Source organism: Mercenaria mercenaria, chromosome 14 (genome assembly GCF_021730395.1).
Source record: "Mercenaria mercenaria strain notata chromosome 14, MADL_Memer_1, whole genome shotgun sequence".
In the NCBI taxonomy this organism is placed as follows: Eukaryota; Metazoa; Mollusca; class Bivalvia; order Venerida; family Veneridae; genus Mercenaria; species Mercenaria mercenaria.
Genome location: NC_069374.1, coordinates 4,942,862 through 4,968,462, shown reverse-complemented (window position 1 = coordinate 4,968,462; position 25,601 = coordinate 4,942,862). Strand labels below are relative to the sequence as shown.

Here is a 25,601-nt window from a genome sequence, read left to right as displayed (position 1 = left end):
ATATTCATTTAACTAATCTCTATTCTACATTATGACATGTTAGATTTAGGAGTTACATGATTCAAACTATATTATTGTTTCTTGTAGGTCTGTTTATTACGTAGTTGTATTTCACTAAAGATTGACTTAAAGTTGCGTAAAACACACATTGTCAAAGAGGCTATTTGTTATGAATATGCATGAGTCCAAGATGGCGGCGCCCTACTGGAATTCGGATGCCTTGATGATACCGTTATCTATTACCTGCTCAGTCAAGTGTGACATGTTCACCATAAGTGTTCCTTCTCAGAGAAGGAACAATAAACTTGGTAAGGTCATGGAAAATTGTTCGTCGTGGCTTGTTGACAATAAGCTATCTTTGCACTTGGGCAAAACAGAATGTGTTATTTGGATCAGTTAAAAAAACTGAAATAGGTCAATTCGTTCAAGGTCGTCTGCAAAGGTCCTGTTATTCCTTCTCAAAAAAGTGTCAAGTATCTATTAATATCATATTCTTAGAATAATTGTCTTTTATATTGAACACGTATATGTTTATGCGATGTATGATTTTTATTGTGATATTGTATTTCTTATGATCTAATAACCTGAATAAAATTCAATTGAATTGAATGATGCCTGTATCAAGAAAAGTGTAAATGATGCCTGTATCATGAAAAGGGTAAATGATTCCTGTATCAAGCAAAAGATAAATGATGCCCGTATCAAGCAAAGGGTAAATGGTGCCCATATCAAGCAAAGGGTAAATGATGCCTGTACCAAGCAAAGGGTAAATGATGCGTGTCAAGCAAAGGGTAAATGATGCCTGTATCAAAAAAAGATATGATGCCTGTATCATGGAAAGGGTAAATAATACCTGTATCAAGCAAAGGGTAAATGATGCCTGTATCAAGCAAAGGGTAAATGATGCCTGTGTCAAGCAAAAGGTAAATGATACCTGTGTCAAGAAAATGGTAAATAATGCCTGTATCAAGCAAACGGTAAATAATGCCTGTATCAAGCAAAGGGTAAATAATGCCTGTATCAAGAAAAGGGTAAATGATGCCTGTATCAAGCAAAGGGTAAATGATGCCTGTGTCAAGCAAAAGGTAAATAATGCCTGTATCAAGAAAAGGGTAAATGATGCCTGTATCAAACAAAGGGTAAATGATGCCTGTGTCAAGCAAAGGGTAAATGATGCCTGTATCAAGCAAAGGGTAAATGATGCCTGTATCAAGCAATGGGTAAATGATGCCTCTATCAAGAAAAGGGTAAATAATGCCTGTGTCAAGCAAACGGTAAATAATGCCTGTATCAAGCAAAGGGTAAATAATGCCTGTATCAAGAAAAGGGTAAATGATGCCTGTATCAAGCAAAGGGTAAATGATGCCTGTGTCAAGCAAAAGGTAAATAATGCCTGTATCAAGCAAAGGGTAAATAATGCCTGTATCAAGAAAAGGGTAAATGATGCCTGTATCAAACAAAGGGTAAATGATGCCTGTGTCAAGCAAAGGGTAAATGATGCCTGTATCAAGCAAAGGGTAAATGATGCCTGTATCAAGAAAAGGGTAAATGATGCCTGTATCAAGCAAAGGGTAAATGATGCCTGTGTCAAGCAAAAGGTAAATAATGCCTGTATGAAGCAAAGGGTAAATAATGCCTGTATCAAGCAAAGGGTAAATAATGCCTGTATGAAGCAAAGGGTAAATAATGCCTGTATCAAGCAAAGGGTAAATAATGCCTGCATCAAGCAAAGGGTAAATGATGCCTGTATCAAACAAAGGGTAAATGATGCCTGTATCAAGCAAAGGGTAAATGATGCCTGCGTCAAGCAAAGGGTAAATGATGCCTGTATCAAGCAAAGGGTAAATGATGCCTGTATCAAGCAATGGGTAAATGATGCCTGTATCAAGCAAAGGGTAAATGATGCCTGTATCAAGCAATGGGTAAATGATGCCTGTATCAAGCAAAGGGTAAATAATGCCTGTATCAAGCAAAGGGTATAATAATGCCTGCATCAAGCAAAGGGTAAATGATGCCTGTATCAAGCAAAGGGTAAATAATGCCTGCATCAAGCAAAGGGTATAATAATGCCTGCATCAAGCAAAGGATAAATGATGCCTGTGTCAAGCAAAGGGTAAATAATGCCTGTGTCAAGCAAAGGGTAAATAATGCCTGAATGAAGCAAAGGGTAAATAATGCCTGCATCAAGCAAAGGGTAAATAATGCCTGTATGAAGCAAAGGGTAAATAATGCCTGTATCAAGCAAAGGGTAAATATGCCTGTATCAAGCAAAGGTAAATATGCCTGCATCAAGAAAGGGTAAATGATGCCTGTGTATAAACAAGGTAAATGATGCTGTATAAGCAGGTAATTGATGCTGTATCAAGCAATGGGTAAATGAGGCCTGCATCAAGCAAGATTGGGCGCCCCAATTCCACGAAAACACTTGAGTAATTACTTAGTTAAGTCCGTTTCTTTAAGATTATGCTTTAGCTTTAGTTATTGTTATTTAATGTTGATTTTTATAACAATATATTTATAGCTAAATTATGAAATGGTTAGTAGTACTTGACTGCAGTACTTTTTTCATTAATGCAAATGTGATATTTCTATTTAGGCATGCTATAACGAATTTAAGTATTTGCGTAAGTATGTTTATTATTTCTATATTTCGCTTTCTGTAAAACTCTGAATCGTTTTGTTTTGATCTATATATGGTTCTGGTATAGATGATAAGTCAACATTGAAGACGTATAAAGGGCAAAAACAAGCAATTGAAATAACAGATATATCATTATTATCTTATACATAATTCAGTATATAAGAATCCTTAAAGTAATATTCCGGGTTTGATTAAGAATGTTGATTGAATGGAAATGAAAATGTGCATTACCCATCACACCAGCCTTTGTACCGGCTTAAGCGTCGGTTGGGGACCTCTGACAGAGGTTTACAACTAGTCATCTAGGATAAGAGTTGGCCTAACACCGTGACCGATTGGTAAAGTCGATGACTTTCCCCTAAACGCTGTTGGTTCGAAGTCTCTCATGGAGTTTGTTTGTTTTGGGTTTAATGCCATTCTTCAACAGTATTTCAGTCATATAACGGCGGGCAGTTAACCTTACCAGTGTTCCTGGATTCTGTACCAGTACAAACCTGTTCTCCGCCATTTTTATTACAGCGATACATCTCGCTCACCTAATCCTTACAGAATACCACCATACGTCCCCCACCCCACTAAATAATAAAAGGATCTTTTTTACTGAACTTATTTTAGGTCGATTGTGAAGGAAGTTCTACAACTTATATTAATCACTCTCGACACCTCATTCCTGGTGGAATCCATTTACACTAGGGTATGAGAGAAGAGGCCAGTTTCCCTTTTTTAATGCTGAGCGCCAAGCATGGGAGCTACTGGTACCATTTTTCACGTCTTTGGTATGACGCGACCGGGGATCGAACTCACGACTCACGCACTCGAAGCGGACGCTCTACCACTAGGCTATCGAGCGGATTTAAAATACCATTTAACAACTTCTTTTCATGAATATTTATTCAACCTGGGTCTGTAACATTATTACAAGGACCTCACCCACTCTGTTAAAATGGCATTTAGTCCTTTTAGGGGTCATTAGAGCTAAAACTATCAATATTTTCAAGCAACTTCTTTTCACGAGCCGCTTGGTGGACCTTCATCAAACTTTTTATGTAGCATCTTTTAAAGGTCCGCTCCCAACATTAATCAAATAGGGTCCGTGTTTCTCTTATAGGTATCGCTTAAGCTAAAAATGGAAAGAAAACCCTTTAAATGACTTCTTATGAACTGCATGTCGGATCTTCAAGAAACGTAGTCTGTAGCATTATTGTAAGATCTTCTCCCGAGTATGTCCAAATGGTGGCCATTCGCCCATTTAGGGACCACCAGTTCATACTTAACAGAGTTAATTCATGTTTCAGTGTGAAATAAAAAAAAAAAAAATATATGTATATATATATATAGTAGAGAAAATTTATACGAACTAAATCACCAACACAATATACCAGACCAATTTCGGCAAAGCGCCTAGCAGTACAAACGAACACGCACATGCCACAGCAAGTCCACTAACCTAATAAGACTAGTTTCGGTGCTGCTTTATATACGAGCCCGAATTGTACTACACATTCGTACTGGTTCAACATTTGCATATATGTATACTCACATCTCTGTTTTCATGTCTCACAAATCAGTAGTGACATTTTAGTCTTTTTAACTGATTGGGACCAAAGAAGCTATATTTTCTGTCTCTGAAAGTTAACTGGATCTCGAGGATATATTGAATATATAGAGATAGTTTGCATTAAGGGATATAAATATATTCAGAACAGTTGACTTTACCATACGTGAGATCCGCTAGGATACAAGTTCGCATTATAAATTATTATATAGTAGAGAGAATTTATACGGACTAAATCCCCAACACAATATACCAGACCAATTACGGCAAAGCGCCTAGCAGTACAAACGAACACGCACATGCCACAGCAAGTCCACTAACCCAATAAGATTAGTTTCGGTGCTGCTTTATATACGAGCCCGAATTGTACTACACATTCGTACTGGTTCAACATTTGCATATATATACTCACATCTCTGTTTTCATGTCTCACAAATCAGTAGTGACATTTTAGTCTTTTTAACTGATTGGGACCAGAGAAGCTATATTTTCTGTCTCTGAAAGTTAACTGGATCTCGAGGATACATTGAATATATAGAGATAGTTTGCATTAAGGGATATAAATATATTCAGAACAGTTGACTTTACCATACGTGAGATCCGCTAGGATACAAGTTCGCATTATAAATTATTATATAGTAGAGAGAATTTATACGAACTAAATCCCCAACACAATATACCAGACCAATTACGGCAAAGCGCCTAGCAGTACAAACGAACACGCACATGCCACAGCAAGTCCACTAACCCAATAAGATTAGTTTCGGTGCTGCTTTACATACGAGCCCGAATTGTACTATATATATATATATATATATATATATATATATCCAAGGGCAAACAGTCAAGGTCAGCTGAGCGACTAAGGGCTACTATTGCGCTCTTGATTCAAATTAGATCTGTACAAATTCTAAATGACTACAAAATGTTTCCAGATTATGTTTGGGTTACAACTGCCCTGAAACGAGTAAATAATCAATGAAATATAAGCTACACGTAAAAATTACAAAATCAGAGTTTAATATAGTAGTAAGTTTGAAGTCAATACCTTGAATATTTATGAAGTTATGTTCCGGACATGAAATATAACTGACAAATTTGACCTTTGAGCTCCATTTGTGACCTTGACCTTTGACTTACCGACCCGGTCCATACACTCTGCACATTATCTCTACAGATCTCTACACATTATCCCTACAGTTTAAAGTCAATACATTGAATGACAGACACACGATCTCACGGACAGATTTGCCTTGCTGTAACCTTGATCTACTGACCCGGCTAATGCACTCTGCACATCATGTAACCGCCACCTACTTATATGGTGAGATGCTGGGATTGAACCCAATACCTTGAACGGTTATAAAGTTATACTCCGGACACGAAATATGACGGACATATTTTACTTTTGAGCTTAGTGTATAACTTACTGACAGATTCATAATCTCTTTAAATCGTCCCATCACCACCTATGTACAGGCAAAGTTTTCAATATCTTGAACAGTCATTAAGTTATGCTCCGGACATGAAATAGGATTTTGAGCTCCATTAATTACCTTCATTACTGACCTTCCGATCCGTTACAATGCGCTTTGCACTTCATCTCATCGCCACCTATGTACCTGCCCAGTTAGAAGGTGTTTTTGTCACAAAAACATATGTCTCCAACCCCCAACCCCCTTTTTAGCTTACCTGAGCAATGCTCAGGTGAGTTATTGTGATCGCTCGATGTCCGGCGTCCGTCTGTCTGTCGTCTGTCAACATTTAGCTCGAGTATGCAATAGAGGCTGTATTTTTACAACTGATCTTCATGTAATTTGGTCAGATGATTGCCTTTATGAAATCTAGGTCGAGTATGAATATGGGTCATTTGGGGTTAAAAACTAGGTCACTAGGTCAAATCAAAGAAAAACATAATGTATGCGATAAAGGCTGTATTTTTCAATTGATTTTCATGAAATTTAGTCAGAATGATTGTCTTGATGAAATCTAGGTCGAGTTTGAATATGGGTTATCTGGGGTCAAAAAGTAGGTCACTAGTTCAAATTAAAGAAAAGCATTGTGTATGCGATAGAAGCTGTATTTTTCTGTTGATCATGAAATTTGGTCAAAATGATTGCCTTGATAAAATCTAGGTCGAGTTTGAAAATGGATCATCTGGGGTCAAAAAGTAGGCCACTAGGTCAAATCAAAGAAAAACTTTGTGTATGCGATAGAAGCTGTTTTTTTCAACTGATCGTTATAAAATTTGGTTAGAATGATTGCCATGATAAAATCTAGGTGTAGATCGAATATGGGTCATCTGGGATCAAAAAATAGGTCACCAGGTCAAATCAAAGAAAAACTTTGTGTATGCAATAGAGGCTGTATTTTTCAATTGATCTTCATGAAATTTGGTAAGAATGATTGCCTTGATAAAATCTAGGTCAAGTTTGAATACGGGTCATCTGCGGTTAGAAAGTAGGTCACTAGGTCATATCAAAGAAAATACTTGTTTAAACTCAAGAGACCACATTTGTGGTCCAGTCCTAATAAAAATTAGCCAGAATATTTCCATGAAATCACAAGGTCAAACATGTTTTCACTGTTATGGTGTTTCTCAGGTGAGCGACCTAGAGCCATCTTGGCCCTCCTGTTTGTATACCTTTAACTCTGGAAGTCATTGTGTGCAGCGAAGCGGAACGTGTTGGTGATATGCACAACTAGGCTTAGTACTGCTTACTTTTGTCAAGTTTCGTCGAAATCTGTCCTGCAATTTGACCTGTGACAGCCGGACAAGACTGTTTTCTATTTTAGCTCTGGTGGCCATTTTGTGCAGCGAAGCGGAACATGCCAGCGATATGCACAACCAGGGTTGGTACTGATCACTCCCGTGAAGTTTTTCGAAATCCGGCATGCAGTTTGACCAATGGAAGTCGGATAACATTTTTCTAACTTTAGCTCTGGTGGCCATTTTGTGCAGCGAAGCAAATATGTCGGCGATATGCACACCTAGGGTTGGTACTGATCACTTCAGTTAAGTTTCGTAGAAATCCGGCCAGCAGTTTGGCCTGTAAAAGGCAGGCTAGCTTAATGCGGACAGACGGACGAACGAACGGATAAGCAGACGGCGAAGGCAAAACAATATGTCTCCTCCATCTATGGGGGGAGACATAATTAATACCTTAAATGGTCATTTAGATATATACTCCATACACGAAATATGACGGACAGACGGACGCACGCACGCGCCATCTCATAATGCGTGCATTTTTTTTCTAAAACGGGCGTATATAAATTGTAAGATGCAAGTTAACACAACTTTACTAAAACCGTTTGACTGAAACCAAAATAGCACACAATGATAAATTCTTCATAACACACCGGCACACAAAATTACATGCATATTTCCATGCACGATGAAAGGGAGTGCGGAAAACGTATACTGTTATAATTTAATAATATTAAATGTAAGACTGGTAAAAACAGAAAATCAGGTCAATTTGTGAAGGGCGATAACAGCGTGGAAAACAAATAAAAGCAAGGGATTTTCTATTAAATTATGTTGTCGGAATCAAAGTAAAACTTTATCTGTACATCATCACTACAGAGTTTTCGTCAGAACTGGGCTCAACATCTACAGGCAGTGCGCTAAAAAGTACAGTAAACGGAAGGGCGAATAGATGGATGAACGTTGCCACCAAACAACAAGTCTCGTATCTGTCTTTTTGTATATCGTTTGTACAAGTTCGAATCAGTTAGGTATATACAGCAACTAATACTGATCGTGACCAAAATAATGACTATTCTTTCGAAATACTCAAAAACACAAATAGTTTTAAATTTAATCTTTATTGTTTCATGCATATATATAAAGAACACATGATATCGTATAAACGTCATTTGTTTAAACATCAGCTTATAGATAACGCGAGTGCCATACATATATACACGAAATGAGCCAAAATTATGTCTGTCCTTTCTAATATACCTAAATGCTACTAATCAGTCCTAAACATATTGCACATGACAATGCCATATGCAATATAAAAAACATTTCGTAGATCATTCGATATGCAAGATTACGTATTGCCATAACACTTAAGTACAGGTTGAAAGTAAAAAGTTCAATTTATATAATTATATCAACAATAGTTCTTTAAAAATAATTTTAGCTTATCTAATAAGACTAACTATAATTTAAAAATGCATTTTAACATTCCGATTTAAATTCAAAATGTTTAAAATACATGTCAATATACAATTTAAACACTAAATAATACAAATATAAAATAAGACTTTGATAATGGAAAATATTTGCAGTAATCAATGCTGCAAACATCACCTCGCAGCTTCTCCAGACATTGAATTCTAGTGGTGTTCTTGTAGCAATAATTTCTAAAGTTCAAGGAAATACTAAAATTGCTTAATTGAAATACCAAGCTACAATTCTTCTTCATCGCAAGTTTAGTTTGAATTTACTATTTTTTATTTTGGAATAATGATATTACGTCTGACTATATAGTAAATGTGAGCTTGGAAACATTTACGTTTTTCACAAATCGACTCCCGAACGGCATACAACAATAAATAGTGCCAACAAATCAAACTAAAGTTCCAGAATAATAATAAAACAGCATCTTCCTAAATGGTAAAGCAACCGTCTTTTTACAGCTATTAATATTCATCACTTACACGTATGTAAAAGACAAATGTAATTTAGAGAAAGAGAATTTTGCGTTTTTGTTTTTCACATAGTTCGATATTTTGATCATACCGAGACATAAAACCTCAATATTATAAAATCGTACGATAATAAAATCAATTAATTACCCATTAGTAAAGGTAATTTTAATATGAAAAAAAAAACGCAAACACTTTCATTAAAATACAGCGTTAGTTCTTTTGCGTCACACAGGCGCCGGGGAAGAGTGCTACCATATATGAGCTACTGTTTTATATAAAAGACATTTCAGAATCAAAATGATGTAACAGTAATACTTAACTGAGAAACTCCGAATCGATTATAAGGGCACAGAATAATTTCTTGTACGTCTATGCACTCCTAGATTATTTCGCTGGACATATAACCCCATGATGTGCTTTAATATTATTACAGCACGTTAATATAACGCTACGTCGGTCCATTATTTGGCACCATACATGCGCCAGTAAATAGTGCTTCCCTATTTCATCCATTTGTTCACATATAAGACGAACTAAAATCGAAATAAAATATGGCAAAATCTTTTTTTTTAAGATTTCTAAAAGCTCCGAATCGGCTAAACGTCGCATAGAATAATTCACTGAGTTATGCTCCACAGGCTTATTACCTCTCCGTTTTGTCAGCTAGATGTAAAACCAAAAATTAGTCTTTAAGAAAAGATGGTCCAAATAAAGTTATGAGCACACAGGTTAAGAATCACATGATTTCTTTTTCAGTTATTTCTTATGACTGTTTGTGATTAGAGTACTTCAAGTGCCATATGAATAATATATATTTTGTTGTTTCCATTTACACCCCAGCATAAACGTACATATAGTTAAAATATGCAAACAGAATTCTTGTACAGGATACAAGATATTTTGTACAAATGAACGTTAATAAAATTTACAAATATGTTCAGTTATAATAAATATTTACATTAAGAAACAAACCAACAGACACTGTCAATATATGTACAAAAACCGATTTGTATAAAAGTATATCACACTTGACCATAAACGGTTCATCTCATTTTAGTTGATCTTTGAGTTTTTCTCTTCATCAACTTCTCTTCTCATCAATCAACAATTTTATCAAATATTAGACTTAAATGTACATATATTCATCAATAGCTTTAATAAGCATTCAATATTAAAGTATACGATTTGGTCAAGAATGCAGAATGTTGCATTTACAAATAAAAGATTGAAATGATAAGAAGTTTGAAAGGTCAATTCATGAAGATAAATAACGATACGATGAACATTTGTTTTACTATCCTAAATTTTTTCAAGAAATTGTAACAGTTTCGATATCCACAAAATTAGGCAATTTTGCACGCGATAAAAATATGGGAACTTTTGTATTGGATTTTGCGCTCAACATATAGGCCCTGTGAATCCTATTTAACCGAGTTCAAAAGGAACCCTCCTTTGTTTGTGTAAATTGAGTCATTATTTGAATTCTTAAAAGTGTTACTTTGTTACTATGATGAAATCTGGAAAACACATATATAGTAGTCGCAACTTGACCGCGATGGTTGACCTCAGGCTGATTATTCATATCGATTATTTCATTAGTATGAATAAGGGGTGCTTTGGGTATCCATGTATATTTATATGCAGTAAGTTTGTATACAATGCGTCCACTATACAAGTTCTATGAATAACATGAAAGTAAAATATGTACAACTACGAATACCTAGCTTTAGCCAAAACCATTGCTTAATTATCAAACAAGTAGTCACTATTGAATGAGCATTCGATCAATACAACAAATCACCAACGGTACTAATAAAAAACATGGTATTCTCTTTTAAAGGTTAGTCTAAATATACTAGCTATATAACCTTGATTAAATATCATTTCAAAAGTATGAAATTCACACGTTGATGAAAAACCAATGAGAATACTATAAATGATATAAACTTCAAAATATACTTGTACAAGAGAAAAGCATAAATATACAAATAAACACAAAATAGAGAGAAGTAGGTATAATTCCAAAGTCACGCGTCATTCATAATATGTTACACTTTGCATTTATGAAATCATAATTATTTGTTTGATTCACTTGTATGTATAGTGACTATGTGTATCTATAAAGTCATAAACAGCAGATGATTATTTCAGTATTTACAGGCTTTAGTAAACCAATACACAGCATAACGATTGTAAATAAACGGTGACAGAGCTCAACTGTTTTAGACAAGACACATACCTAGTTGATGCATGTTTATTTTTAATTAGAAGGAAGGGTGAATAAAACTGGTTACTGTCATTATAAACTGAAATAACGACAAATACAAGTTTCGGCCATGTCTCAACTTGTTCTTTTTTATTCGGCTCATGTAAAACAGTAACCTGCTATTCTGTATGTAAATAGAATAGAATAGATAGGAAATACTGTGAGAATATTATATCCGGCATGTTTCTGTGGGTTCTGATGTACTACAAATGTTACAAAGATTGGCAAATATCAGATATATGGAAGATATACTTAAATTATATGGGCCCATTACGTAATAGAGGATACAAAATTCAAGTGGCCAAATTCTATGTACATACCTTAGAACAATGATGAAAACCAATGATTTTAAAACTTACATATACTACAACAGATAATAAGGACACAAAATAACACACACAGGTAGATCTATATAGAGAATAATAGGTTAGTGCCGTAGATGAGAAAGTTTATCTGGCGAGGTGGAGGAGGTTATCGGGTGAGCCGAAGGCGAACCTGATAACGTCCGGAGCCGAGCCAGATAAACTTTCTCCATCTTAGGCACTAACCTATTATTCTATTTATCTTGTCATTACTTCATTTTCCGATATTTGGCAATTTATTTTACAAAAATAAGTGTGCGACAACCGCTTTAATGACGTCATATTCGTAATGACGTCACTTATATAATGACGTGATTACCGGCAAAATCGCAATAACTTCTTCGTTTTTGAATAAAAACTCATTATTTGACCACTCATTTTCTTAGTTCGGACATTTCCAACACAATGATGATGGTTTCGTTGCAAAATTTCTTATGACAACAATATCGATCATAAGGTCACATGATCAACTGACCGTATATCACTGGTCACATGATCAACTGACGGTATATCAAGAAAGATATACGGCACCCTGATATCGGGTCGAAAATACTGCAAGTGACAGGATAAATAATAAACAATGAAAGTTGAATAATCAAACGAAAGTCACACTTTATCATATCAGGCAGTTAACTAGATGTAAAACCAAAACAAGTCTCTACGAAAAGAGGGTCTAAATAAAGTTATGAGCATACAGATGGTAAAAAGTCACAGGATTTCTTTTCCAATTATTTTTTTATTACTGTTTAAGAAACTGAGATGAGAGATTACCAAAATTAGTAATGACAACGTTTCTTTGAAAAAAGAAATTTCAAATATTTGACCAATTTCAGATTAACGCTAGCTTCGTATGTAATGTGCATAATACAACATAGTAGCTCTAAATTTAAGGACATTGCCAAGTCATTTCAATGTCCCATGTGACCAAAATGATCCCTCGTACAAAAATGTCGCACTTGTCAGATACTTGTCACATATTCTGTTATGTTAGAATTAAGGCAGTAATATCTCAATTTTTTGGTGATGAATAGAAATCTAGACATTACACGTACTTCTAGTGCCATATCTGATTAATATATTTTGTTGTTCTTTTACGTTTTATCCATTTACACCCCAGCAAAAATATACAAACAGAATTCCTTTACAGGATACAAGATATTTTGTACAAATTAAAGTTAAAAAATTGACAAATCATTTCAGTTATATTTATTTATTTGGGTTCTACGGCGCACTAACACAGTATAGGTTATATGGCGCCAAACAGGACTACAAATTTTGGTTCCACATCTCATTTACATCGAAATAAAAACACATTTCAGTTATAATACATATATACATTAAAAACAAACCAAAACTATTTATACTACAGACTGTAAATATATATGAACAAACACTGATTTGTATAAAAGTAAATAACACTTGACCATAAACGGTTCATCTCATTAGTTGATCTTTGGGGTTTCTCTTCATCAACTTCTCTTCTCATCAATCGACAATTTTATCAATTATTTTACTTAAATATAAATATATTCATCAATAGCTTTAATAAGCATTCAATATTAAAATATACGATTTGGTCAAGAATGAAGAATGTTGCATTTACAAATAAAAGATTGAAATGATAAGAAGTTTGAAAGGTCAATTCGTGAAGATAAATAAAGATACGATGAACATTTGTTTTACTATCCTAAATTAAAGCAAGAAATTGTAACAGTTACGATATCCACACAATTAGGCAAATTTGCACGTGATAAAAATATGGGAACTTTTGTATTGGATTTTGCGCTCAACATATAGGCCCTGTGAATCCTATTTAACCGAGTTCAATAGGAACCCTCCTTTGTTTGTGTAAATTGAGTCATTATTTGAATTCTTAAAAGTGTTACTTTGTTACTATGATGAAATCTGGAAAACACATATACAAGTTCTATGAATAACATGAAAGTAAAATATGTACAACTACGAATACCTTTAGCTAAAACCATTGCTTAATTATCAAACAAGTAGTCACTATTGAATGAGCATTCGATCAATACAACAAATCACCAACGGTACTAATAAAAAACATGGTATTCTCTTTTAAAGGTTAGTCTAAATATACTAGCTATATAACCTTGATTAAATATCATTTCAAAAGTATGAAATTCACACGTTGATGAAAAACCAATGAGAATACTATAAATGATATAAACTTCAAAATATACTTGTATAAGAGAAAAGCATAAATATACAAATAAACACAATATAAAGAGAAGTAGGTATAATTCCAAAGTCACGCGTCATTCATAATATGTTACACTTTGCATTTATGAAATCATAATTATTTGTTTGATTCACTTGTATGTATAGTGACAATGTATATCTATAAAGTCATAAACAGCAGATGATTATTTCAGTATTTACAGGCTTTAGTAAACCAACACACAGCATAACGATTGTAAATAAACGGTGACAGAGCAAAACTGCTTTAGAGAAGACACATACCTAGTTGATGAATAATTTTTTTTTAAATTAGAAGGTAGGGTGAATAAAACGGGTTACTGTCTTTATAAACTGAAATAACGACAAATACAAGTTTCGGCCATGTCTCAACTTGTTCTTTTTTATTCGGCTCATGTAAATTCTGTATTTAAATAGAATAGATACGAAATACTGTGAGAATATTATATCCGGCATGTTTCTGTGGGCTCTGGTGTACTACAAATAGTACAAAGACTGGCAAATATCAGATATATGGAAGATATACTTAAATTGTATGGGCCCATTACGTAATAGAGGAGTACAAAATTCAAGTGGCCAAATTCTATGTACATACCTTAGAACAGTGATGAAAACCAATGATTTTAAAACTTACATATACTACAACAGATAATAAGGACACAAAATAACACACACATGTACACAAAAAAAGAAAGTTGAATAATCATACGCAAGTCACACTTTATCATATCAGGCAGTTAACTAGATGTAAAACCAAAACAAGTCTCTACGAAAAGAGGGCCCCAAATAAAGTTATGAGCATACAGATGGTAAAAAGTCACAGGATTTCTTTTTCAATTATTTTTTATGACTGTTTAAGAAACTAAGATGAGAGATTACCAAAATTAGTAATGACAACGTTTCTTTGAAAATTGAAAGAAATTTCAAATATTTGATCAATTTCAGATTAGCACTAGCTTCGTGTGAAATGTGCAAAATACAACTTCGTATGAAATGTGCATAATACAACATAGTAGCTCTAAATTTAAGGACATTGCCAAGTCATTTCAATGTCCCATGTGACCAATATGATCCCTCGTACAAAAATGTCGCACTTGTCAGATACTTGTCACATATTCTGTTATGTTAGAACACACTTGACCATAAACTTTTCATCTCATTAGTTGATCTTTGAGTTTTTCTCTTCATCAACTTTTCTTCTCATCAATCAACAATTTTATCAAATATTAGACTTAAATGTACATATATTCATCAATAGCTTTAATAAGCATTCAATATTAAAATATACGATTTGGTCAAGAATGAACAATGTTGCATTTACAAATAAAAGATTGAAATGATAAGAAGTTTGAAAGGTCAATTCATGAAGATAAATAAAGATACGATGAACATTTGTTTTACTATCCTAAATTAAAGCAAGAAATTGTAACAGTTACGATATCCACAAAATTAGGCAATTTTGCACGCGATATGTGATATTATTTTAAAACATGGGAACTTTTGTATTGGATTTTGCGCTCAACATATAGGTCCTGTGAACCATGTTGAACCGAGTTCAATAGGTGCTTTGTTTGTGTAAATAGTGTCATTAGAATTCTTAAAAGTGTTACTTTGTTATTACGATTAAATCTGGAAAACAAATATACAAGTTCTATGAACAACATGAAAGTAAAATACGTACCACTACGAATATCTTAAGCCATTATCAAACAAGTACATTCAGTCAATACAACAAGTCATCAACCGTACTAACAAACAAGAGGGCCAAGATGGCTCTAGGTCGCTCACCTGAGAAACACACCATAACACACCAAAACAGTGTAAACATGTTTGACCTAGTGATTTCATGGAAAAAAATATTCTGACCAATTATCATTAAATTGGAGCAAAACTCTTAAGTATAAACAAGTATTATTTTATTTGATCTAGTGACCTAGTTTTTGACCCCAGATAACCCATATTCGAACTTGACCTAGATTTCATCAAGGCTATCATTCTGACCAAATTTCATGAAGATTAATTTAAAAATACAGCCTCTATTGCATACACAAGGTTTTTCTTTGATTTGACCTAGTGACCTAGTTTTTGACCCTAGACTATCCATATTTTCACTTGGCCTAGATTTTATCAAGTTTATCATTGTGACCAAATGTAATGAAATTCCAGTGTAAAATGCAGCCCCAGCTCCTATTGCATACACAAGGTATTTCCTTGATTTGACCTAGTGACCTAGTTTTTGAACCCAGATGACCGATATTCGAACTTGACCTAGATTTAATGAAGGCTATCATTCTGAAAAAAAAAATTCATGAAGATCAGTTGAAAAATACAGCCTCTATCGCATACACGAGGTTTTTCTTTGATTTTACCTAGTGACCTACTTTTTGACCCTAGCTGACCCATATTCAAATTCTATCTAGATTTCATCAAGGCAATCCTACTGATGTAATTTCAGGAAGATCAATTGAAAAATACAGCCTCTATCGCATACACAAGGTTTTCCTTTGATTTGACCTAGTGACCTACTTTTTAAACCCAGATGACTTTTATCTGCACTTGACCTAAATTTCATTAATGCAATCATTCTGACCAAATCTCATGAAGATCAAATGAAAAATACAGCCTCTATCGCAAACACAAGGTTTTTCTTTGATTTGACCTAGTGACCTAGTTTTTAACCCCAGATAACCCATTTTTAAACTCAGCCTAGATTTTATGAAGATTATCATTCTGACAAAAAATCATGAAAATTAATTGAAAAATACCGCCTCTATCGCATACACAAGGTTTTTCTTTGATTTGACCTAGTGACCTAGTTTTTGAACCCAGATGTCCTATTTTCAAACTCGCCCTAGATTTCATCAAGGTAATCATTCTGACCAGATTTCATGAAGATCAGTTGAAAAATACAGCCTCTATCGCATACACAAGGTAAATGTTGACAGACAGACGACGGACGCCGGACATCAAGCGATCAGAAAAACTCACCTGACCATTGCTCAGGTGAGCTAAAAACATGACATTCTCTTCTACAGGTAAGTCTAAATGTAATTAGCTAAATAATCTTGACAGAGTATCATTTCAAAGTATGAAGTACATACGCTGACGAAAAAAAAAAACAATGGAAAAAACGAAGAAAGTACCACTATGAATACCTTTAGCCAAAACCATTGCTTAATTATCAAACAAGAGTCACTATTGAATGAGCATTCAATCAATACAACAAATTACCAACGGTACTAATAAGAGCCATGGTTAGTTATCCATATACAGGAATAATGAAATTAAACATGCTATATCATTTTAATATGGCGAATCATGATCTCAGACATATCATATGCTCTATCAACCTTGAACTGCATGATCTCTTATTACATATGTAAAACGTTTTTACCATATACATCAACATATCTGACACAAAATATTATTGTATGAAGGATAAAATCACATTTATATAGCAAATACAAATATAAAACAAGATTAAATAACTATAAACATTTATACCAAAACGGCGCTGACATTCATTTCCTTTGCCGCATGCATGTTTTGAACTGATACAATCCATTTATCCATAAAACATACACATTTAAGTTCTTTTTTATTATACAAATAACCATTAGTCTAATGAGGTCTCCCCAGTATCCATCAAACAACCTTCAACGTCCTTTTCATGGCATTCCTGGAATAAACATGATTTGATTATTATTTTTTACACTCAAATTCATACAACGCGTTACACCCGCCCGCTTAGTTTAATAGGGAGAGCGCTGATCCACAGATATCCGGGCCCGGGCGGGCCTAGTTGTGTAATTCGTTGGAATATTATGGTTCAGTGATTACACATTTTGCTGAACGTTTTTCGTTAAGAACAATCTACAGTTGTTATTTATTTCTGTTGCTTATTTTGTAATTCAACCAAGCCACGAAAGCTGTTTTTCCAATTTTGTACCGTAATTCAAGTTCGTTTTCTGTAATATTATTATTTTAGATGACTAATAAGATTTGTTTATACCAAAGTTAATAAGATTTGTTTATACCAAAGTTCAAAACCGTTTTAGATGTAGATCTAGTAACAAACACAGCTGTACTAAAATCGGAATAGATCTACAGGTTTATCTTTTGTGATTATTACATAAGTTAACGTGACCAACTTGGAATATCTATTTATAAGAAATATCTAGTACAGACGTACCATATCTAGACTAAGATTTTCGCAGTTTCTTCACTGCTTTCCTCTGACGTGTACTTTGTTGACTTTCACTTTACTCTCAGCTTGAATATACGTCCATCGCATTCACCTTGTTTGTTCTACAGACGATTCAATCAACAGATATAAATAAACAGTATTTATTAACGCTACATAACTCAAAATCTGAAAATATGTTTTCCTTAGCGTAGTTATTTAACTAGCTGAGGTAAACAATAAACAGTGAATGACTGAATCATTTCTTAGCGGCAATAACGTATATTCTAATATGTGAATAAGTAAACTGAATTCTTATGTTACTGTACTTCAAGCGGTTTTGTTTGTGAATTTAACAACTGTAAAATAAAGTCACGCAGCAGATAACATGCATAAAACATGAAACTATTTTTTATTCAGACTACAGAGAAAATCAAGTGCAGATATTAGGAATCATAACTTGGAGACGACTTTAGAATCCATTTTTATCATGGATATCTAGAATTCATAATGCACTGCGACTTAAAGACTCACAGCGGAAAAAGTTATAGACCGTTCATATTAGTGAGCATCTGCATTTATAATTAAAACAGCTTACCTCTATGCTTTCATGCAGCTGAGAGACAGCTGATACAACATGGCATACAAGGACGTCAGGAAGAATAATGTCTTTAATATCTTCTTCTTTACCATCTATTTTCAATTTGCCATCCTTGTATATAGACATTGACCAGAAAGATTCGTGGCTAAGAAATTGTAACAGTGGTTGTTCCGGGTCTGTGTCTCCCATGAAGATACATCTATATATAAATCTTTTTATTGCCTTTAATACATACTCTGACTTCCTTATGCTTGCAGTAGCCATATTCGTAAAATGGTCTTCCATATCTGCTTCTAAATCAGTGCTATATGCCTCTCCTAAGCTCCCAATGATGCGATCTACACTCAGCTCTTCTAGCAACTCGTGCAAGGAAACTATATGGCAGATTTTCACTCTACCTTCAGGACTAGGTAAGTACTGTGAGGGAAATCGTTGTCCTAAAATGTTAGTACGCTCCTTCACAAACTGTGACAAAGACTTTTGTGCATCACATTTCACTTTCTTTATTAGTGTCAGAATCATATCGAGATAATTGATAAGTTCAAGGGACATGTTTGCCATATCTTTATTTGTTTTCGTAAGTGCCACTTCTATGTCGTTGGGAAGTGGTTCTTGCGGTATGGAATGATGCACATCTGCGAGAAGGGTAACGAAATTCCTGTATAACTCATCGGTAAAAACAATCATTGGAAGAGCTTCTAGGTTTATATATACCTTGCGAACGAGTAGGTCAATAGACAATTCCTTTTCAATATTAGAGAAATCATAGTGTACTTGTTTTCCGAGTCCATACCCTAAACCACTGTTTGACTCCTGTACCAGATTCTCTTTCCAGTCGAAGCTCGTATCAATAAGATTTTCCTTCTCTAGTTCTGTCACCGACACACACTTAAAACAGGCAATATCAGTATCCCGAAGAAGAAACTGAAGGTTTTTACAAGTAAACGAAAGCTGCATAGCACTATCAATGAAATCATTCTGTGTGCTTATCAGGAAGGACAATACCTTATATATATCACAGTTAGTGTCAAGTATCAAACAATCATTCATTTTTGTGTCGTAGTTCATGTGTATAAGAGATTCAAACCCCTCGTTGTTTTCTAGTGCTTTCTTCACTATATTCCAAGAACTCCTGAAGTTTTCAAATTTCCTCTTACTCATTTTCCGTTTGTTCAGATCAACGAGACTATCATGGAATTCACGAACTGTCATTTTCAGACAGTCAAACCGTTTGAAAGAGTAACTTGCGTTTATAACAGTAGACATATGCCATTGCAGTATCTGGTGTATGTGTTTAGGAAGCATGAGCTGGGATTCTTGCTTGAGAAACATGGCCAAGAATGGATATGTCTCCCTGTGAGGCCACAACTGGCATAGAAAATCAGATTTCGAAGGTTTTGTTGATATTTTGAATAGACACGGTAGTTGCTCGTGGTGATTTTGATCTGCTGTTATCTGCAAGTCATTTGCTTCACGTATAACTACCTCTACCGAATCATTCGGCAAGTCATATAGACTGTTACAGCTAGTAATACTGTTCTGAAGTGTTTGAATACGATTATCAAGTAACTCTGAAATAATTGTTTCAAATTTCGTTTCCCAGAGATCTCTGTGAGTAGCAGTTACGAGCACATTTTGTTCTTCAAATAGAATATGTCTACCTAGATGTAATACCGAATGTAAAAACATTCCTACGTCATGGTCATCCATGTTCAATAAGTCTTTTAACATCTTCCAATGATGGTAAATTTCTGTTTCCAGCCGACTGCTTATGTCGGTTTCTGACGGCGTGTCAGCAATTAATTCTTCTAAGTCCGCTTTGTTTGATATTCCAAGTGCAAATGATCCGAGTAAACATCCCTTTGCAAGTAGCTGTAGAATATTGGATGAAAGGTCCGATAGATTTCTTATTGTCATCTGCATTTCTTCAAGATGTGATCTGTACGTGAAACCAGGTGTAGAAGCATGATGCGACGTCTTGAATGGGACGTTGACTTGCTTATTTTCTTCTGGAATTTCTTTTCTGCAAACAACACATATCAATGTTCTTTCTTGCGTACGATATAGGAGCCGCCTGTCACACCCACACACTGTAAAAACTGAACCTTCTTGAATGAAAGTCTTTTTCTTTTCAATTATGTCTACATTTGTCCTGTCTGGAAAGCCGGGTAAGAAACAACTTTTCAACTGTAAAGGTTTTAAAAGGCACCTTTTCAAATATGAAAATGGTTGTCTATGTGTTTCTTTACAGCAACCTAGAGCATGTGCAAAACTAGACACTAAGATGGAGTTTAGCATGTACTGCTGGAAGGAAGACTCTTCTTCATGCATAAAATGACTACACATAAAATCACGCTTTCCCAGTACACACTCCATCAAGGTTTGTTGCTCAAATGAATACTGATGTTTCTGGAACTGCTCGAAAAATATGGATGCACTGGTCCTCTCTATGTCATGAAGCATCCCACAGTATCTTGGCAAGTAGTATTCCTTCATTGCCATAGAATACAAAAGTAAAAGCCCAGACACAGAGTCGTTTGTAGCGAGATCCATGAGATTGAGCATACTAGTTTTGTACGATTCTGTCGATTGTCCTTTTTCCATGTACTTTTCGCCTTCAAGTAACATTTCAATGGGTACATCCAATGCCAACGGATTGCCCTCAAGCGTTTTTGATAGATATCCATCTGTCCAAACAAGACTTTCAAGGAATGGATATTCTTCTGAGATAATGCTGCAGTGTTTCCTGACTTTACAAATTGAAGAGTTATTCCCAAGTCCTTTTAAGAAATATTCTAACAACGACTTAACTATAGGACTATCAATTAATCCGGAAAAAACGGCGTTTAGATCCATAAGCAAACTCGAAGTATCGGTTTGGACTTGATTTGAAATTATATCTGTAACGTACCAAATTGCAGCCTTTAAATACGCAACTGCTGTGATGAAAGTTAAGCCAATATTGTTATCCTGGAGCACTTTACCAGATGTAAGCATTAACTCGTAGGAGTTATCCCTGTCATCATCTGTTTCAAAGGTTTCCTGTATCAAGTCAACAATGAGAAGTACAAATGGATTTTCAATCCGGCCTTGTATGAAAAGACTACGCAGACAGCAGTCTAGAGCGCTAAAAAATTCACATGATTCTTTTCCAAGGTTGTCATCTTCATTACTATCTGCAAGCACCTCTCTAAGTAAGTTCTCATTTTCGCCAAGTTCCTGTTGTAACATGAAGCTTAATGGGGCTTTTAAAAGTTGAAGATTGTCCTCGGGGATACTGTTGTCTGTGATGGCATTAAACAGATAGGTGTAGGCCGTAGTGTCGGTGTCTGCAGACAAACATCTTATCAAAAACTGGCAAATTATTCTCTGAGTATTAGTTGAAGACTCCGCACACTGTACATTTTGGAAAATAAGTAGTAAACCCGAGAACACTTCATCAGAGTCAATTCTACCGGATAGTAGGCTATTTCCAATATTTTGCAAGGAGGTAATATTTAATTTGTGTGGCATTACCAGATCTGTAACAATGTCATTGCACAGTCTTAATGCATGAAGAGCTTCGGAATCAGTTGAGACTTCAGCTGCAACAATTAAAACGTTTCTTACTGTTACTTGCCAGTGTATTAATCCAGTAAACTGACTTAAATTTGCTGTCGTTGGAATCATTCTTGAACAAACAAATGAAACTAGGTCTTGCATTGAATCGCCGGACCAAGTTAACATTGTTTCCGCATGACATTTTGGAGGCTCATCCTTTTCACAATGTAAGTCACATGGATTGTACTGGCCTATATTTTCATGATCTTGTGTGAAGTTTTCAATGTTAAAATCTTCATTTCCAGTTACACTTTCGTCATGGTATTCATACAATTTGTCTTCTTTAAACGTTTCATTTTTCTCAGGTACACAAAACTGGTCGCTTTCTTGACTGCATTCAGCATTGTTTTCTTTGTGACACATATCAAAAACTTCTTCAATATTAGCATGTGTACATTCTATGTTTGAATCTTCAATATTTGTATTATGTGGTGTTTCAGAATATTTAAGGCTGTAACATTCTTTAGTTAAATCAGTTTTTATGAATGTTTTCACTTCATCTGCATTTGCTTCATGTTCGTACACATACGTGTCATCTTCGTCATCATTATTGTCTTCATCTATAATCTGTGTTTGTCTAAATTCGTCAGCGATATGTTTCGTTTTTGAAACCGTTTCAAAAGTAACTACAGGAATACTATCATTCTGGTTTTTCCCTTTTAACCCATCAGCTTGTTCCTCGTTACACTGCAGTTTACCTGAATTTGAGTCACTCAGCAGGTCATTTTCCTTTTGTTGTTCATTTGCTCCAAACACTGTCAGTCCATCACTGACCTTAACAGCTTGTTGGAACAGTACCAAAACGTTTGAGTTTTCCCCAACGAAAACATTTCCACACAGTTCTAGAAGTTGAATTACTGATCCAAAAATAGAAATATACGACCAACCTGCGCAGTGAATATTTGTTAGCAGTTGTATACTATCTGTACAGTCTAAATGTGCCTTTTGCTCTATTATCCATTTCATATATTCAATTCTTGTATCTCGATCAAGGACTAATGACAAGTTGTAAGAATATAAATTGCAAAAATCGGTGACATAGTCTCTGTTTAACAACTCAAACGTGTCATCATAGTTAAGAATATCTGATAGTCTCTTCAGTATGAAGCTTTCTTGCTGCATGACAATTTCGCCCATTATTTCCTCTGGCAGGCTATCATCAGTGTCCAAATCACATTTAAGTTTAGCACGCGTCACCTCATTTGTAAATAAATCTTTCGTAGCTTCAATGCTTTCAAATATGACACGACTAATCGGCAATTTCAAACCAATATCAGGTGTGGGACACTGGTAACATTCAGGTCCAGTAGCATCTTTTATCGGTTTACCGTCTACGTAATACGAAAATAAGTTATCATTTTTAATGTTTGCATACCAGATCTCCTTTCTCTCTGTGGAAAATTCATCTTCTATAAAGTAACTATCAATAGCACCCATATGCTCCAGTTTATAGACGATCTTTGCCAATGGGATCTTCAAAACCCTTCTAATCTGACGTTCTAATGCATCTGTAAGACATGCAGATGTATTTAAGGCTTGTGTATCACAAGCAACATTGACAAACCAGTCTGCATCAGTCTGACCACTATTCGATTCCCTTACGTATGATCAGATCATTTCACCCAAGGTTTGGAGAAAGTCGTCAGAGTCATTAACCTTATCAATGACTCTATTTATGCTTTCGACATCACGTCCATGAACCCCGTACTGTATTCTAGTAAATGCCCAAAACAGCTCCTCCTTCAAGAAATCAGTCATTGGTAACATACTTTTTATCGTATCTAGCAGTGACTTCGAGCAGAAAGCCGGAAGTGATGTCTTTGGACGTTCAAGATTTTCTAACAGAAGTAACTTCCATCCAGAAAGGTAATTCATCTGCGACAATGATTTTGACGACTCTTCGTTAAATTGCGAAACATTTCTACAGCCTAGGTGAACAATGAGATACACCAACTTGAAGCATGGTCAATCGGACTTTTCCAAATACTCTGTTCGGTATTTTTCAATCAATGACTTTGTCAACATTATATGCTTGTCATCCTCTTGTGCACTGCAATGAACAAACAATATCTGCATGTCTGGATTGTCCCAAAACTGTTGTAGTTTTATAGATAATTGCTTTTCTGATTTGAAAGCACCGAGCTTTTCTGACTGACAACGCCAGGTGTTCAGTTCATAATCAATTTTTGTGTAAATGTTACTGTTGGTGAAAACTACTGTCATTTGTTCATGCTTTTCCTCTATTTGATATCTAATCAAATTTCCAAGACCATCATGCAGAGGTAGTTGGAAATACGCGTTTTTCATCTTTTCACTTGACTGTCGTACAGTGGTATTATCAACATGTGGCAACCGAACTATAATCTCTGGTCTTAAGATCCACAATAATTCAGTTTTGCATTTTTCTACTAAACTGATACTTGACTGATCATTTTTTCTCTTGAAAAACAAAATAAGTGAGATAATCAATTCCTCATTATAATAAGGCAATGCACTGCACTTTGAGAATGGTTTCCCCGCAATGGTCGTAATACTTTCAATCCAGTTTTCTAATTCGTTCACAAAATTTGATTCCTCATAATCCATAACGTCTGCAAAGGAGAGAAACTGTTTTTCAAATCGATTTAGGAAAGGAGGGTCTGTGTAATCTACGCTGCATTCATCAACCAATACAATGCAGCGAAAGGAATCTTCAACATGACAAAATGGATTACTGTACGGCCCAAGTGCAACTCTACAGTTGTTTTTTTTTCCTATCCTTGTATAATTTTGATTCAACATATCATACAGGCTACCGTAAATATTCTCTAGATCTTTCAACACAAGAACAATTCCTTGCTCCATACAGAGTATAATTCTACTAAGAATCCTGTAATTGTAATCGTCTGTTAGATCCTCTTCAAACTGACTTCCAAAGATGATTTCTTTCCTTTCTCTACCAGACTCTCTCAGATTCTGTTCTAAAATTCCTAATACAGAATCCCCTTTTGTGATAATCATAAGATGCCTTGCTATCGTGTCGCCTATGTTACTTCCAATAAGCTCAACGGAGGACAACCGTACCTTAACGCTACTCTGGAAACAGTCCTTAAAATGCTCAAACAAAAGTTGACGACCTGACTTCAAACCACCAAAATTTCTCAGAAGCCCTTCAATTATTACAGCCGACTTCTTTTGAGAAGTAAGGCTCTTGAAATCTTCTGCAAGTTTCCTAGCGATGAATTTTACAAGCGAGTAAAAGTCTCTCAACCCATGAAAACTTTTGAATTGAAGTTGTTTCGTGTAGGTTGTATAAGAATTTGCTACAAGCCGTAGTTCTTGCTCTATATCTTCTGAAGACAGCGCGTTTTTCTTCGTCTTGTCAATCCAAGTCAAACCTTCATGAACCTGTATGTTTTCTATAAACGAATTACTTATTGACATGGCTGTTTCGAATAATTCTTCTTCGTCCATATCAGGACGAGACAGATGCACAGCTCTGTTCATTTTAGATGCATCTAATGCCCAG

At 35.0% G+C, this 25,601-nt stretch overlaps 1 protein-coding gene across 1 annotated transcript; it reads left to right on the top strand.

Moving 5' to 3' along the window:
* Positions 1-773: 773 nt before the first annotated feature.
* On the top strand, positions 774-1,982 carry LOC128548626 (uncharacterized). Its single transcript, XM_053523997.1, has one exon. It carries the CDS (start codon positions 774-776, stop codon positions 1,980-1,982), a length of 1,209 nt encoding a protein of 402 aa, XP_053379972.1.
* The last annotated feature ends 23,619 nt before the right edge of the window (positions 1,983-25,601 follow it).